The sequence below is a fragment of the Hirsutella rhossiliensis genome, assembly GCF_020360975.1.
Source record: "Hirsutella rhossiliensis strain HR02 chromosome Unknown scaffold00002, whole genome shotgun sequence".
Classification (NCBI taxonomy): domain Eukaryota; kingdom Fungi; phylum Ascomycota; class Sordariomycetes; order Hypocreales; family Ophiocordycipitaceae; genus Hirsutella; species Hirsutella rhossiliensis.
In genome coordinates this window covers 6,842,043-6,858,558 of record NW_025408668.1, presented here as the reverse complement: position 1 = coordinate 6,858,558, position 16,516 = coordinate 6,842,043, and the positions used below count along the sequence as shown (strand labels likewise).

Here is a 16,516-nt window from a genome sequence, read left to right as displayed (position 1 = left end):
ATCACAACAACGGTGCATGGCACCGGGACAAACGCCCACTGCGACCGAGGGTGCCAGAAACGACATCGGGTTCGCGATGCATGCTAGGCCACTAGCTGGCACATTGCACCTCGGCAGTATGCAGCCGCGAGGCCTGAAGAGGAGGCAGACGGACAGAGTTCGTCCGGGCCTCAACTCTGCGGATGGTCGCTAAGGCCAGCGAGCAACCGCGGAAAGAGGCGTCATCAAACCAGCTTGAGGTGGTGGATGCCTTAGCTCAGCAAAGTTGTTGGAGCCCGGCAATTGTACCAGGTCAGGCAGGGTAATAGGTACCCGGGTACTTCGCTAGGTCTTCACTGTACGAGGTGCGACGTAGGCTTGACGTCGAACAATTGTTGCTGGTGACAACGACAGCAACGTGCTGTGTGAACGTCGACGCACAAATCGCTTGCAGGGCCGGATGGCAAACGCTACTAATAATTACAACGCTCGAAGCGTTTCTCGTACCGCCCGGCTGTTGGTTGACGGCCCTCGACGCGTCAGGACGCAGGGGTCCCGTCTGGCGACTCCTATGCTGCTACCAAGGGGAGGGGGGCGGGTCACCGGTGGGTGGTGGTGGTGCGAGTTGGCAACCATTGTCTGGCGTCGGGCTTGCGTCGCTCTTGCAGACAACAGCACAGCACCGAGCAGAACGTACCTGGATACCTAGGTACCTAGGTACCCAAGGCTGGTACCCATGTAAACATGTATGGGCTACGTACTGGCTGGCCTGTACCGAGACACGTACGTGCTCCGTACGGTTCCTGCGGTCCACCAGGAGCTCGGTACTTGTCGGACGAGAGTCCCTTCATCCCGGCCTTACTTACTAATAGCACGGCCCCTGCTCCCCCACCCACGTCTTGTCCGACTTACCGCTGCCTGCCCTTTAAGCGCCAAGGCCAGGTAGTAGGAAGAGATGGAGGGCAAGCGCCACTTGCTTCGAGGCACAAACCGGTGCCAGCCTTGCCCCCGTACTCCCCCCCCCTTCCCCCCAACCGGGCGCGCTGTAACTTACCCGTGTACCTACAAGCGAAGACATACCTGCAGATACAGTCCGTCTTTGTACGAAGCACACCACGGAGCGAGGTGCAAGATACATAATTACAGTGCGTGCTGCCAGTGCCGGTACCCGCTCTCTGCCAAGGTGCCAAGCGGAGAGCACGCCTGAGACGGCTTTTTTTTTCTCGACGCGGTACGTACTGACTACGGGCCGAGTCGTGCAACCACCCCCGAATAAATCTTTGGTGGGCCATCACTCCGCTCCGCTCCCCACAGAAAGGCCCCCACAGTCTCTCCCCCCTCCCATGTCCTGAGTTCAACAACTCCACTCGTTGACGCGCCACGGATCTGGCCTTGAGGTGGGTGGCGCCAGCACGCCTCCCCCCCTCCCCCCCTCCGCCCTTCTTTTCTTCTCCCAGGCAGTCCAGGCCCCTTGGACGACGCCCACCCACACCACCCCTACAGTAACTACCACACCACCTTACAGTGCCACACCCTGTTGTATGCGGACGGGGCTCATCATGGCAGAAAGAAGCTCGTCGTGGCGCCCAGGGAAATGTGACATAACACCCGGATTACCATCTAAGTACGCGCCATTCTCGTTTATTCCTGGTCCACCCGCCGCCACCTCTTCCTCCTGCTGTTACTGTTTCTGCCGCCGCTCCTCCTCTTCTCCATGACGTGATGATCTTTGTGTCGTCAATCACGGCACTACAGTAGTTACCCGCGTGAGATCGGGTCGCTCCCCCCGTGCCCCGACTAGTTGCTTCGTCTTGAATGTGCATGACTTATCATCTCACGGTCCCAATTGGTAGAGAGAGGCTGGCTTCGGCTCTTTTGCGTTAGTCGGGGCCCCGGTCGAAAGGCCCATCTCAACAACGTACAGTACAGTACTCCTCGTTTCCGCCCGGGAACAATTCGCTTCCTCCCTTGTACATGCCGCGGCTGACGAGTCCCGCGCAGTCTTTGTTGGTCCTATTTTGTCGGGGCAGCCGTCCTGCAACGCGCAGTTCGTGGGAAGGGTGGCACGGGGCTCTGTTTCGTTTCCCCTACAAGCAAGCAGGCATACATACCTCTACTGTATGTACAAGCTCACATGGCTTCTCAACGTCAGTGCTTCCCGGCGACGACGTCGTTGGCCGTCCATCGGCTCTCACCCGACAGGAAGAAATGTTTCACCACCTCAGGTTAGCCATCTACGCGCAGCGTGCATACGCACATGCCTACAGGCAGCACGGGCATCAGACCGCCTCCATGGTCCAGATCTCCCCGAGCATGGGAGCATGTGTGCGTGCACATGTGCTATATGCACAGCAAGCCTGCCTGCCTTGGTGCGAGTTGTGCGTGTACTGTACATTCACACGGAGGAGCACGCGTGTATGTAGGTGCAGCATGCCGCATGCGCGTCGGTAAGACATGGTCAACCGTGCGGGCGGCTGCATTCGCTGGCGGCCGATCACCTGCGCATCCGCATCCGCGCCCCTGCCGTGATGTATCAACAGGCTTGCAAACACATTCACGAGCGGCGGCGCCACCTCCACCACGCTCCGTCGTCGGTGGCGAGAACGGGGGCGCGCCCGCTAGCACGTTGCGCGCCGCCGCCTGCTTTGTGACGACTTGACTCTCGAGCATCAAGCTGCGAACCTCCTCGCGCTGGTGCCTCCCTCACCTCTCATTGGTTCACTGGTTACTATTTGTTACGCGACCCCGTCGCATCATGTCGGCTCGGTGCCCCGGTGCTCGCGGCTTCTTCATCAACAAGGGGGGGAAGAGGCAGGCGGGTGGCGTGATGAGCTAGCATGGAGCGAGAGGATGCTCGGTGAGCCCCGAACGAGGAGCCTCATTGTCGTCACATCTGTCGGTCAAGCCACACTTGACCAGCCACGGCCACACCCCGCACCCCTCCCCTCTTCCGTCTCGGGACACACAAGGTTTCGGCGCTCCATGCTTTCGGCGGCTCCTGCGTCAGAAGTGCTCAGACGATTATCGCGGCCGCCAAACATGCGGCGGGACGGCTACCTCGTAGGAGGTATTTTAGGCTCGCAATCCTCCTTCTTGCCAATTTTTTTGCACCTTTGTGTCGTGGCACGCACGGCTTAAACCCCTGTCCCGCCCAGTTCTTGATTTTCTTGTCCGAGACTTCCTGCGTACCCATCGGACTGGTAAAAATACAACGTGGCCCACAGACCTATTGGTCCACGGCAAAAAATCATTGCCAGGCAGTGGCGCGGCACGTATATATCCATCGTCTGCCTAGCATGCGGCATGGTAAGGCACTTCGGCACGGACGGCGTGGTCGATGCAGCTTCTCTGCTACCCTAAACTCCAGCAGCAGACATTGGGAGGAGTCGTTGCGATAGCCGGCACGCCAGCCACCATTAAAAAGTACATTCCCCCGGCATCACCGGCCGAGCTTCATGCTCGTGCGCTAAGGAGTATAAATTGCACGCCTCCACACACAGACAAGCTATGTCGCCATAGTTTTGCAAACAGGGCTGTCCTCGCCGCCTCGCCGCCCCCTCTCGACAGCAGCAACCATGCCGTCCTGACCATTGCAACTCCTGCCCCGGTCCAACAGGGGTACCCTCAGACCGACAAAGTAAAGAATGAGGAAGAGAAGACGATAAAAACCTGACCAAAGCCGGCGCCATGACGCAGAATATCTCCCATGTCCAACCATCCGGTCTTTGCATTAGCTCTTGCCCGCCTGCTTCTCGTGGTCCGGCCCAAATTTGGTCTCTCCAAGCACGGTTTCAGGCTGAGACGTCATGGCCGTCTGCGTGCTGGTATGCGGCTGCGTCTGCACCGTTGGCCCGGTCGGCCGAGCAGGGGGTTGCGGGGGTGAACTAGACGTGGCGCCGGCCGTGGCGGCGCTAAGCCTTTGGTCGAGCGCCTTGAGTGCGATTGCCCTCCTCCTCTCAGCCTCTGCGCGAGCGCTTCCCGGCGTGCTCCGCTGCGAGAACCTATCGCCGCGAGCCGCCGACATATCGGCCTGCGAGAACGGTGTGCAGAGATGCATGGCGACCAGGACATCGAAAATCTGGTCGGCGAAAGCGGCCACGACGGGCTTGACTGGGCCGGGGAAGAACTCGGCGAATGCAAACGTCTCGCTGGCGTCGCCGCGCAGCGACGCGGGCTGCGACGAGTCGAGATCGGGGAAGACGGACTTGTAGAATCGTAGATAGGTCCAGCTCGTGAGGAAGCCGAACAAGGCGAGCCAGAAAGCAGCCCTCGACAGCAAGGGAGTCAGGGACAAGACGGTCACGATGCCGATGTAGAGCAGCGGGAAGCGTGGGACCCTCAAGGAGAGAATGCCGCGGAAAAGCGTGACGGTATGGGCCGGGACGAGCTGGCTAAAGGCGACGAGGAAGGAGACTTGAAGGGAGACGGTACCCGAGATGGTGGCCAGACTGCGGGTTGCATTCGTCAGCAGGAGAAGGCGACGATCCGGGGCGGACTTGACCATACGTCCAGCTCTCGTTGCGCGTCAAGGTAAAGAAGAGGAGCATGACGCAAAACGTCAGGAGATTGGGTACCAGGGAGACGAGGACCAGAAACTTTGCCAGCTCGGCCGACGACCACGCCCTCTCGAGATACCTGCCGCCATGGTAGAGCGTGACGGCGGCAATGGCCAAGGTGAAGACGTTGCCCTCGATGAGTGTCGTCGTGAACAGGGTCCAGGGGTAGGCGAGGGAGAGCTGGGGGATCAGCGTCAGGTAGGGGATGAGGATGTCGGCGTGGCCGGTCCACTGTCGGTAGCGGATGGCGGCGCTGAGGACGGACTGGAAGACGAGGGCGATGAGGAGGATGCGGGTGACGGGCGGGACGTTTATTCGCGGAGGCATGGTGAGGCGATGATGACGACCTCGGTGCGGCGCAGGTTGGGAACCAGAAAGGGCGTCGCCTGCTGCTGCTAGCAAGCTGTCCGTTGGGGACGTCGGGGCTGCGCGAGGTTTGCACCTTGGACGAACAGCGGGCCGCAAGCATTTAGCCATGCGGCTGGGGCCGAGTTGTGGCCTGAGGCAGAAAGGTTCAACACCACCCAGCAGTGATTAGCCGCCAAACGACCCCTCGTGCGAAGGCGTCAGCGCGCGAGTAATGGGGACGTGGACGGTGGGTGCAATTCATGCATCGGCACTCCAAGCTCGCAGCCTCGGTTTGGGGTGGATTGCTGAAGCCATCTTTGAGCATATCGGATGGTGCCAAGGGTCGCCGCCCTGCACCTACAGGCTACAGCACATGGTACTGTATGCACAAGAGGAGAGCGTGCGCGGCAAACAAGACCAAGGCAGACAAGTGATATAGTCTGGCACCACGCAGCGTTTATTTTCGGACAATGCATGCCCTCACAACATCCAACGCGGGTTTCAAGTCATGACACCAACTGCCAGCGACATGCCTTGTGCCAGCCAGTCTGCATTCCTAACCCTCGAGGCCATGAGTTGAACGTCGACATTTTCCTGGTGTCGGGGGCAAATCGTCCCCACTACCACTGTCCCGAGACCCGGATGAACCCGCTCGAGTTCCCCGTAGGTACGGATGCATAGCGTCTAGTTGTAGCGTAATGCAGCAGGTGTCACAGGGGCCAAAAAAAGGAAAAGGGAAGCACTGGCCACGCAACGCGCATCTGGATCCCTTCCTGGACGTCTGGACCTGGCCCCTCCCCCCCTCGCAAGGGTTCTGGGGATTTTTCTCTCGTCTCCTACTATATATGCCACTCCCTTGCTGTGTATTAGCCAACAGGTAAAAGATGGAGGTGCACTGAGCTGCATGTATGTACTGTGTTAGGTACCTACATAGGTAGATACCTACCTAGTCTGGACTAAATAAGGTACTACCTAGGTACCTATACCTACCTTAGGTAGGTACCTAGGTGTATAGTACGGATACGGATACGTGGTACCTTGTCCTGAGGCACCCTTGAGGCACCCTGGACGGAGCATAGAAGAGGTAGACGGGCGTTAGGTAGCATCCGGGGCGCCTTTCTGGATTGCCTGCCTAATACTGCTCCATCCAGGGGTGGTGGGCTCTTGTACATATATAGTACTGTACTGTAGGTGCCGTACCTTGAAGCTCGGATCGTCGCCAGAGTTGTCGTGCGGGAGGCTCCTCTCGGCAGGGATAGGCCGTCGTCATGATCGTCAGACCAGGTGGCAATCCAAAGGGCATGCCCGATAGGTGCTGAGAGATATCACGGCAGCGGGACAACTTGTGCAAGCCATCGACGTCGTCGCTTAGCTTGTTTGACCCGACGTGCGTGTGCCACTCGCGACACGCCTGCCCAGGCGGTTATTTCTCCGAGCGCGCGCGCCTGGGGTATACTACCTTTTTAACCTTGACGCGTACTGCGTGGTCCCGCGCACTGCTGCACATGTAACTGGAGTGCGGCACCCCAGCTCACTCCTGACCTGGTCTTGACGCCAATCGCCCAAGGAGTGGCCGATCTGCATCAGTTTCAGATTCCAGAGAAGCGCTCCAGCATGAGCGACGTCTCGGCCACTGGCTGCGGGGCAATTTCATCCGAGCCTGTACCTGCTTTGCTGTACGTCACCTTGTGTTGGTATTGTCTGACGCTGGACCCGAGCCCACAGAGAGAGAGACGAGACCAGATGCAGCTTGGTATAAGGTACGGAGTACGTGGGTGAGAATGGCTGCATGTACACATAAGTAAGGTAGGTAACTCCCAGGAATCAGCCCTGGGCCTTCCACTGTTGCGTCCTGGCCGCGGGGGCTCGATTAGCGGCACTCGCCAAGGCGGCTGGTCTGGCACTCTTGGGGTCTCCCTCTTCCCCCAGCTGCTGCACTGCGAGGCCGGGGCAGGGCAGGGCAGGGCAGGCCAGTGGGTGGAAGCCTGGATTGGCCGTACCGAATTGCTGACCAAGGCTGTTGCAGGCATCACGCATCCACCCATCGACCATTTAAATGCCTGCAAAGACGGTACTGTCCAGGAGGCCACGGTTTTAGCTAGTCTTCCGTCCCGCCAGCCAACGGCATTTTGTTCTGCAGATGCACACGATTTGTCTACCGTCTCACCTTGGCAGGCGAGAACAACGGGTGCATCTGCCGCCAACAGTGACTCGACGCTAAACGCAAGTGCTTGCCGTGGAGCACGCCTAGCAGACGGATGCTGCGACTTTCGCTAAAACAAGGCCGGCCTGGTGGAACTAGAGGGTTCTTGGCTCGTCGTCCCTGTTTGGCCCAGCACATAAGTTAGCAACTACGTACATACTAGTAGTACCAAGCCTACCCTAGCTCACCCCGGCCCGGGCGACGAGAAGGGGTGCTTATGCGTGTGCACGGTACTCCGTACTCGGCCCCGGGTACCTGGAAGTACCTGCCACTTGCCGCCTGTGCTGCACAGGTCAGGCAGAGAGAGAGGGACGAGGACGCCGACATGCAGAAAGGAGACGAAAACAAGAGACGGAAATGGACACTTTAGAGAGAGAGAAATGGTGTGTGCATTGGCGAGAGAGGCGCCCACACAAACAAGCACACAAGGCGGCCGGCGGGACCCAGAAGACACCTGGCGGCTACCTGTATCGGCACCTTGAACGGTACCTCGACTTTCGGCCTTGATCAAGTGCCAGGTACTCCGTACCTACAGGCACTCCGAACCATTTTGCCCGGCCGTGAGATGTGCATGTGGATTTCATCTCGCTCTTGAATCTTCACTCATCCTCATCCTCACCCTCACCTTCACCCTCACCCTCACCCTCACCCTCACTTGACCTCGCCCTCGCCCTCGCCTCACCCTCACCATCAGCCTCGCCCACACCCTTGCCATCGCCCCGCCTCGCCTCACCCTCGGCCTCGACTTGCTCTCAACGTGCTCCGGCCGCCGCCACGCCCTGGCAGGCCCATCATCGACGAAGCCATCGGCTGCTGCTTGAATTCTTGACGCCGCCCACTGCGTTGGCGACGCCTGCCGCTGTCGCACTGCCGCCACCTGCGCCGCGCGCGCCTGGCCACGACCATGGTGGTCAAGGAATTCCTCGACTCGGACAGAGTCAACTTTCTCATCTGGAGGTGCGTTGCCTGCGCTGGCTCTTGTCTCTTGCTGCCGGGCCATCATTGGCCTCGCGCATCCTGTCTCTCCACGCTCATCTTGGTCGTCATTTGCTGACCCTGCACCCCGTGAGAGCAGGTATCTGCTCGAAGGGAGTACGTGGCCCCCGGCTCCGTCCTGGCGGCTCATCTAACCGTGACAAACTTTACCTTGCAGACTACCGCGAAACCGCCGCCAAGTTCCAAAAAGAGTGGCATGTCAAGGAGCCTCATCGGGATTTCGATTTTGCCCGCCATGTCAAGGGCCACGCCCTCATCTCAATCGTCAACAGGGGCCTCCTCTACTACGCCCTTGAGCGCGACTTTGCCCTCGACCAGGTATGTTTACACCATCGCTACCGTCGACGAGCGCCCGCTTTTTTCGGGTCATTTCCACGCCCCTGGTCCAGAGCCATCAACCTCGTCTCTGCCGGCATTCGCGCAACTGACCAACCGCGACTGACCGATGCACGGCAGTTTCCGCAGCATGCGGCCGTCGAGGCCGACGCGATGCAATTTGGCATTTTTGGGCCGCTGACGGTGCCGCCGCCGCTGCCGCCGCCGCCGCCGCCGGCGGCGGCCCGGATGGACGAGGACGACAATGCCGTCGCCGCCACGGTAGAGACTGCAGAAGACGCCGAGGCGTCGAGGAAACGAGCTCAGCAACAGGTGCCCAACGGGTCGCCGGCCAAGCGCCCGCGCCTGAGTAATGGCTACGAGAACGGCGCCGACGCTGCAGCGCCAGTGGCAGCCACGGCGACGACGACGGCCTCGACGACGACGGCCTCGACGCCCATGGACGTCGACCCCCCTCCTCCTCCGCCTCACCACGACAGCGGCCAGCACGACGCCAGCAACAACCACGCGTACCCATCGCCCCTCGAGGGCGAGCAGCTTCCACCGCCCATTGTGCAGACGGATGGCCCCGAGCAGGGCACGCAGATGGACAAGGTCGAGGAGCTGTCGCCCGACACCACCTTCATCCGCCTCATGGACGATGATCGCAGTGTCCCCGAGACAACGCCGTCTCCCTCCCCCGCGGGCACTGAGAACGCACCCGTGCTGCTGCAGTGCGAGTGGAACCCCCGAGACCCATCAGTTCTGGCGGCTGCTGGGACCGATGCGCTAGCCCGCGTTTGGACTGTTTCGCGTCCCACGGCGTCTGAGCCCGGCCACAATCACGTGTCTCCCCGTGCCCACACTCTGCTGGACCCTGACACGCCGCGGACCACGACGGTGACGGCCCTGTCGTGGACCTCGGACGGCACCGCCATTGCCCTTGCCACCGACTCCAGCTCCCAGGCCGCCGTGAGCGTCTGGTCCGCCGACGGCATCCACATGCAGACCATGGAGGTGTCTGAGCCGCCCGTCATTAAGCTGTGCTGGAACCCTGGCAGCACGGCGCTCCTGGCCATATCCCCCGAAAAGGGCGGCGCCCTCGTCACCGTCTACTCGTCGCCCTCGAGCACCGCCTCCACATTTCGCCTTCTCGGTCACGACATTGCCGCGACACCCCTCGATGCGGCCTGGACGAGCGACGCCGAGTTCTTGCTGTGCGGCGGGGACCTTCTCCTGTGTCTCCACTGCGCCGAGTCGTCCCTTGTCCAAGTACGCAAGTTCGACACCAAGCTTGACGACAGCTTTACACAGGTCCTCTTCGACTGGCGCTCGAAACTGGCCGCAACCTCAAGTGACAAGGGCACCCTCGACGTGAGATATCCACGATGGGAGACATGATTGCTTTGGCTAACCATTTGCAGCTATGGGACGAATCCGGCCAGCGGCGGTCCATCTCGGCCCATCAAGGCGCCATCACGTCCATGGCGTGGCAGCCGTTGCCGCCTGCGCAGCTTAACGCCGACGACGAACGTCTCATCGCAACCGGTGGTGACGACTGCGCGATCCTGATATGGAATGCTCGGAGGCCTGACAGCAAGGCAAAATGCTTCCTGACAATGGATTCGCCGATAGTGCGGCTCGCCTTTACCCCCGACGGAGCCTTTATTGCCGGGGCCACGTCCCGTCAGGTGTTGATCTGGAAGGTGGACAACCATGCCGTACCCAGAGCCAGCTGGAACCGGCCACCTCACCCCGGCTGGTTAAGCCCCAAGGGCTCCTCAGACTCGGATGAAGAGGACGAACACTGTCTGTGTTGGGACGTGAGCGGGCAGCAACTGGCTTATGGATCAAACAGCAGGGTGAGTCAAGACGGATCAAGGCGGGCCAGTCCGAGCGCCGTGCTGACGAGGAACGAAAGCTTGCTGTCATCAACTTTAACCGGTAGCCCAGACTCGATTTACGAAACGCAATCACACGAGGCGAGGAGATTGCACCGAGCATCGCTCAGGCGTTTTTCTAGAAGGTCTAGAAACGACGAGGGCCTAGACGAAGCTAACAGCTCGAATGTGTCGACACGACGGTCGACGGTTGGAAGACGATGTCCGTTGCATTTGTCGGGCAAGGCAGTCGACGATGCCCCAGCCGATGGCGTCGCGGCCCGCTCTTGGGGCTTTCCTTTTGTATATCATATGCTGGCCTCGAGCCACGCTGTCTGCTCGTGTGCGACTCGTGCTGATGAAATGACGCGGCGCATAGAGGACGGACGGAGTTGGACGGTTTTTTTTTGCTTTTTCAGCTGCGACTGGGACGCGGGAAGTCGGTTTGGACCATGGGGAAGTGAGTGAAGGGAGAAGGCTGTTGCGCACCTGTCGTCGCTTCTGTTTGAGGGACGGGGCAAGCGAGTGCGGTGAGCCGCTGTATTTGTACATGACGTGTGCCAGAGGTTGGCGGAGGGAGGGCCTGGATGATGCACCTGTACATAGACTGCGTTGTGGGTAGTACTTGTCTGGAGACTGGCAACAACGCTGAGTAACATTTGGACCAGTGCTTGTGCGTAGAGGCATGGTTTCGCAGACGTGCGTTTTGGCAAAGCGCATCCAAGTAGGTGGCCGCCCAGCTTATAACCCCCAATTCGTACCGTGCTGCTGTTGATTTACTTCTTCTGCATTCTTGGCCCTGTTCCGTGGTTTGCTCGCCACCAACCTTGCCCGCCCCTCTCTTCTGAGGCTGAGATACACGCCATTAGCAGCTACTACTTGCCACACATAATTTACACCCTCTCTCACAAGGCTCGACGACGTCGTCTGGCTCATTGCCAACCGAACCCGCACCCCGCCCTTGCCAGGCGTGCAAATCGACGTCGCGCACGCGCACGCACTGTCTCCCCCACCTTCTGTGTGTCTCTTCGCCTGCGGCACGAACGTGACCAGCGCTTCCGCTTGAGAGACGTCTCAATCTCCATCTACCCGCGCGACTACCCCGACATCGGGACAGGGGCGGTCCGGTTTTTAGGAAGAGAAAAGAGAGAAGCGAGTGTGTGTGTGTGACGGGGCGGAGAGTAAAGAGGCCGCGGGGAATCAAGACAGGAGGAGCAGGGCGAGAGGGCAAGAGAACAGAAAAGCAACCACACCGGATCCCCAGCACACATGGCCTCGTCCGCCTCGGCGGCCTTGGCCACACCCCTGTCGATGGCACTAGCCCAGGCGCAGGAGCGTCTGCGGCGGAGGCGAGCAGACGCGGCGGCCATGGCGGCGGCGGCCATGGCCATGAGCGAGGACGACGAGGGCTTCACGCCCGAGATGCGCGACCGGCAGGCGCGCGGCAAGGATCCGTACAAGGACGACGACGTCAGCAGCAGCGGCAGTGGGAGCGACTTTGGCTTTGGGCTTGACGAGGGCGAGGAGCGCGGGCTGGGCGGGAGGAGGGGGTATGAGGACGATGATGACGATGACGATGATGAGGAGGGTCAAGGCGCGGGCGAGGGGGCAGGGCGGCGGCGCATGAAGATTGGTCAAGGGTGAGAGACGGTTTCTACATTCTTCTCTTCCCCCCCTTTCCCCTCTCTTGACCATTCCACGCATCCCTCTCCCTCCTCCTCAACCCCATTCAATCAAGTCCTCCAAGGCATCGGTGAACTGGAAAAGATAACTAACGTCTCGCGGGGTGTGGGCGAGGGAAAAGCCTCAAGACCGAGCCCTTTGAGGACCGCGAGCGGCGCGCCTACGCCCTCTCCGTGCTCGACAGCCCCGAGCAGCTCATGATGTTTGCCCAAAGCGCAAACGACGTACGTGCCCTTCTCCGCCTCCTCTTCTCTTTTCCTCACCAATACAGTTCTCTCTATGAAATTTCCTGCACCGCGCCTCCTCTCCCCCTCTCCCTCTTTCCTCTGAATGAAAAAAAAGGGAGCGAGTTTGGTCACGTTAACAAGAGGAGAGAGGGAAAACAGAGCATTACCAGCCAGCGCCGCCGCTTCAGCGCCATCCTCGCCGGCTTCGAGCCCCTCCCCGCCGCCTCCGAGGGCGGCAAGAAGCAGGCCCATTATCCGCCGCCGCCGCCGCCGCCGGCTCGTCGCGATGCGCGCGGGGCGGGTAGGGCGAGGAGGACTGCTCCGGCCGAGACACATGAGCCGGCGGGGGAGTGGGCGGACTGAGCGACGAGGGACGCGATTATCACACATAAGTCAAGCTTAAAAGGAAGGGGGAGGGGGGTTCGTTGATCAAGGGAATCAGTGGGCAGACAGCAAGAGCGCGTATACTGGCATCACAATAAGGGCTGGCAGACTCGACAACGACGCAATGCCATGATCATTCTCTTTTTTGTTTCCACCCCTCGTCTACCCACCAAGAAGCCATCATGACGATCCAACTTTTCCCTCCCAAACAGTGATCCCCACGCTCTCCCGCCATGTCCTAGGCATATGTACACGCGCGTCGTTCCACGCCCCTCGACAATTCCTCCCTCCGCCAATCCAAGGCCGGCCAGTCCAGTCGACACACCAAATGATCCGGGTAGCGAGTCGCCCGGTTTCCGCGGTTCGCGTCATTCCCAAGACGTCATAATCCAAGTCAAAAAGGGGGGGGAAACCCCAAGCCCACCAACCCGCAACGCCGTACAATGCCAATATTTCCAAGAGACAAAGAATGAAGAGGACTGTCAAAAGCGCAAAAGGGGGGCAAGGGGACATGAAAAAATCCAGTCTCTCCTCCGAGTCCCGTCTATGCATACCTCGCGCTCCGTTGACGAGGTCCCCACGGTTGATTCACCTGCTCCATCGGCGGCGGCGGAGGCGGCGGATACGAGTAGTCGTACTGCCCCTGCGACCCGGTGTAGTGACCGCCTCTGGATGAGCTGTGCCACTGCTGGTGCGAGCCCCTTTGCCTGGGGGGCGATCCGCCGTCCTGCCCACTGTATGACGGCCAGTTCTGCATTTTCTTGGCCAGCTTGCGGCGGCGGATGCGCCTCCGGATGCTGGCCAAGACGCTGGCGAGGATGGCGATGAGAATTAGGCCGCCGATGACAGACACGACGGGGATGAAGATGTTCTTGTGCTCCTCGATCCAGTTGCCAATCTCCTTGATCGTCGACGCGCCCTTGCACGCCCCGTTGGCGCACTTGCCCCCGCCACCGCACGCCGTCCCGTCTATAAAGTTTTGATTGAGCGTGAAGCACTGGCCAAAATCCATGTCGTCGGACGTGCAGGTAAGCATGCAGCCGCTGCCCGGGCAGGCCTTTGTGGTGTTGATGCCGCGGAGGCTGCTGGACATGGCCCTGCACTGCATGTCGCGTGACGTGCACTGGCCCGAGGCACAGTTGAGCCCGTCGCCGCACGAGTCGCCGTCGCCCTTGTGCTGGTCCTCGGGACAGCTGGCACGGTCCCCCGTGCACACCTCCTCCGGGTCGCACACGCCGGTGCTGGGGCGGCAGACGGTTCCGCTCGATGCAAACTTACATTCCTGAGAGCAGCAGTCCTCATTGGACGGGTCGCAGACGGAGCCGCTGGTGAACTTGCACGTCTTGGGGTCGCAGCACTTGTTGCCCTGGCACCCTTGCTCGCCGCCGCAGTCGCAGTCCTCGCCGCTCTCGACGATGCCGTTGCCGCACTGGCTGCCCGTGATGGTCTTGATGTTCTTGTTGTCGGTAAGACAGTTGCCCCTGACCTTGTTCACCTTGAGCCCCGAGCAAATGTTGCCGATGCTGCAGGGAGAGAATTGGGTGATGCCCTTGCCCGTCTTCGGGCTCATAATGAACTTTCCCGCGGCGTCGCACTTGTCCTTGGCGAGCGGACAGCATGTTTCTTCAGTTCCGCATGTGTCGTTGGTACAGTCGTGGAAGGCACCAAAGGTATGGCCGCTCTCGTGCGCAAAAATTTGCCATTCGGTGTCTGTCCCGACGACGACGTTGGCCGATGCCACCTTCTCGTTGGCTGCCTGGTTGCTTTCCGCCCCCTCGCGGCACAGCTGCCCGGTCCAGGCCAGTCCGACGGCAGAACCGGTAGAGCATCTTGTCAGGAGAGTCCAGTAGGCGTTTGTGTCTTTGGACTGGCCGCGCCACTCGGAGAAGGAATTGAGCCGGTCTGTGATATTGAACGAGTCGCTGCAGTCAAGGTTCCAGGGCGTCGCGGGCTCGGGGCTTCCGGGACAGGTCTTGTCGCTGACGGTAAGGTTTTGTATGCCCAGGGATATCTTGAAGGTGCTTTCGTACAGCTCCGAGGCCTTGTTGACCATGTCGATGACGCTCTTCCTGATTTCCGCCGACGAGTTAAAGTTTTTCCAGTAGGTGCAGTCAGTGGCAATGCCGACCAGTGCTACCTTTCTCGTCGAAGGGCATCCATCCAAGGACCCGATGGAGTTGGCCAGGTTCAACGCAGGGGTGTTGCTGGCCTGGCGGCCAAAGAGGGAGCGCAGGTCCATGGCCTGAAGCGAGTTGGGGCTTTGTGTCGAGAGATTAATCTGGCTGTTGAAGCCGAGAGAGTCGGCGCCGCAGAGCGACTCGGGCGAGATATCGCGCTTCAGTTCGGTTCGGTCGTCAAGGGCATCAGCGGAATCCCTGATGTCGGAGTCGCGCCAGACGATCATCGAGTCCTTGCCATTTCCCGGGGCTTCCACTATGGGATCTTGCTCGCCTCGTAGTCTCATATAGCGACGGGTTGACTGAATATTGTGATGGTCACCGTCGACGCGAAAGGCGCCGTCGAAGGCGGGATTTTCTCCGTCTTTGTGGATTGTAATACGCGCCCACCCGGCCTTGGACCAGCCCTGATGTCCAGGGCGCTCGATGAATGCATCGCCCTTGTAGACCTTGTGCTCAGTACGGGGCACTCTCTCTATTTCGCGGACGGTCCCGTCCGGGCGGAGGTGAGTGACGGCGAAGTCGTCGTGGATGATGTCGTGATTCGGGTTCAGCGCTAGCCTGATTTTCTGGTTTCCGTTATGAATGGTGAAGGTGAGATCGAAATTTGAATGCGAATGCACTCGACGAGAAGGGGTATTAATGAAGGCGTCGTCGATCAACGAGACATAGTTGAGAGGGTTTCGTTTGAATGAGTGGCCTACAGACGCGTTAGCAACCACGACGCCACCAGCACCGAGCCCGAAAAGTACCTAGCGACGACTGAGCAAAGAGGGCTGCGCCGGTCAGAGCGGTCGCGATGGACCGGAGTGTGACCATGGTCACACTATCATGGCCGTCCCAGAGAATGGGAGCGAGGTGCCCGAGGGTCTATTGCATGAAGACTGCACTTTGCTTGTGATCTTGGACTGTTGATGGATAGCAAGGCGTCGCGGCGAAAGGCCCGGCGAACAGGACCAAGGCTCAGTCGTTGGCAATCGAGTGAAGGAAATGAAAGCGTGGTCGGGTGGGTTGAGGGTGCTCGGCGGTGGAGGGACGGAGAATGGCGACCAAGAGTTGATACTGTAGGTTTGACGAGCGATCGGAGGGCGCTGGATGGCGAGGTGAGAAGGGGAGAGAGGAGAGAAGAGAAGCCGACAGACTCGGGAAGTAAGACGTTGCGCTGTGCTAACGAAGGCAGCGAAGAAGACGGATGACGGCGGGTCGACGAGGGCAGACGATCGGATGCGCTAGAGAAACAAAGTAATTACCTACCCAGCCAGAGCGGGAGACGCCCAGATATTCGGGGGGGCTTGGCTCTGGGGCCACGCGGTCTCAGGCCTCTTGTTGTTGGCCTGGGGGAGGGGGCTGTTCTAGGGGGGCGCGCGTGGGCGGTCGGAACGGGTACGAACGCGGATAGGCTCGGGAGCAGTACCTGCTAGTGCTGCCTGGTCATGGCACAATGCCAAGTATCTATCCCCTGGGTGAAAGAGGCTGCGACTTGCCTTGGACCATAGGCAGCGGCCAAACACACACACAAGTATAGACACGGAGCCCCGAACTTGGGCTGACTTTTGCACCTTTGACGCAAAAAGGACAACGGGGACGCAGCCACAGTTCCGGTTTGGCATTGGCCCCCTTGGCTTAATTGGCGGTCCTCCCACCCCCTCCGGCCACACAGCCTGCTAGCCGCCAAGCCCACGCTGACTGGCCGACGCTGGTTGGCGGTTAGGCCAACGAACCCTCGGGTGCCACTAAGCCCAAACGGTCCTCAGTAGGTACGTACATA

The 16,516-nt window shown here is 60.1% G+C and overlaps 4 protein-coding genes across 4 annotated transcripts; 2 read left to right on the top strand and 2 right to left on the bottom strand.

Annotated features, from left to right (window-relative positions):
* Positions 1 to 3,709: 3,709 nt before the first annotated feature.
* On the bottom strand, positions 3,710 to 4,862 carry HRG_02424 (eukaryotic integral membrane protein; the record flags this gene model as incomplete). The annotated part of the gene is made up of 3 exons (XM_044860895.1): positions 3,710 to 3,775; positions 3,824 to 4,427; positions 4,486 to 4,862. The coding sequence occupies 3 exons, from the start codon at positions 4,860 to 4,862 to the stop codon at positions 3,710 to 3,712; spliced, it is 1,047 nt and encodes a 348-aa protein (XP_044724528.1).
* Positions 4,863 to 7,990: 3,128 nt separating this feature from the next.
* HRG_02423 (lisH domain-containing protein) lies at positions 7,991 to 10,345 on the top strand (the record flags this gene model as incomplete). Its single annotated transcript, XM_044860894.1, has 6 exons — positions 7,991 to 8,043; positions 8,162 to 8,178; positions 8,240 to 8,400; positions 8,539 to 9,771; positions 9,822 to 10,259; positions 10,319 to 10,345. 6 exons carry the CDS (start codon positions 7,991 to 7,993, stop codon positions 10,343 to 10,345), a joined length of 1,929 nt encoding a protein of 642 aa, XP_044724527.1.
* A 1,201-nt stretch (positions 10,346 to 11,546) lies between these two features.
* On the top strand, positions 11,547 to 12,550 carry HRG_02422 (uncharacterized protein; the record flags this gene model as incomplete). Its single annotated transcript, XM_044860893.1, has 3 exons — positions 11,547 to 11,917; positions 12,082 to 12,184; positions 12,347 to 12,550. 3 exons carry the CDS (start codon positions 11,547 to 11,549, stop codon positions 12,548 to 12,550), a joined length of 678 nt encoding a protein of 225 aa, XP_044724526.1.
* Positions 12,551 to 13,115: 565 nt separating this feature from the next.
* On the bottom strand, positions 13,116 to 15,567 carry HRG_02421 (metallo-peptidase family m12 domain-containing protein; the record flags this gene model as incomplete). The annotated part of the gene is made up of 2 exons (XM_044860892.1): positions 13,116 to 15,448; positions 15,501 to 15,567. 2 exons carry the CDS (start codon positions 15,565 to 15,567, stop codon positions 13,116 to 13,118), a joined length of 2,400 nt encoding a protein of 799 aa, XP_044724525.1.
* Positions 15,568 to 16,516: the final 949 nt, after the last annotated feature.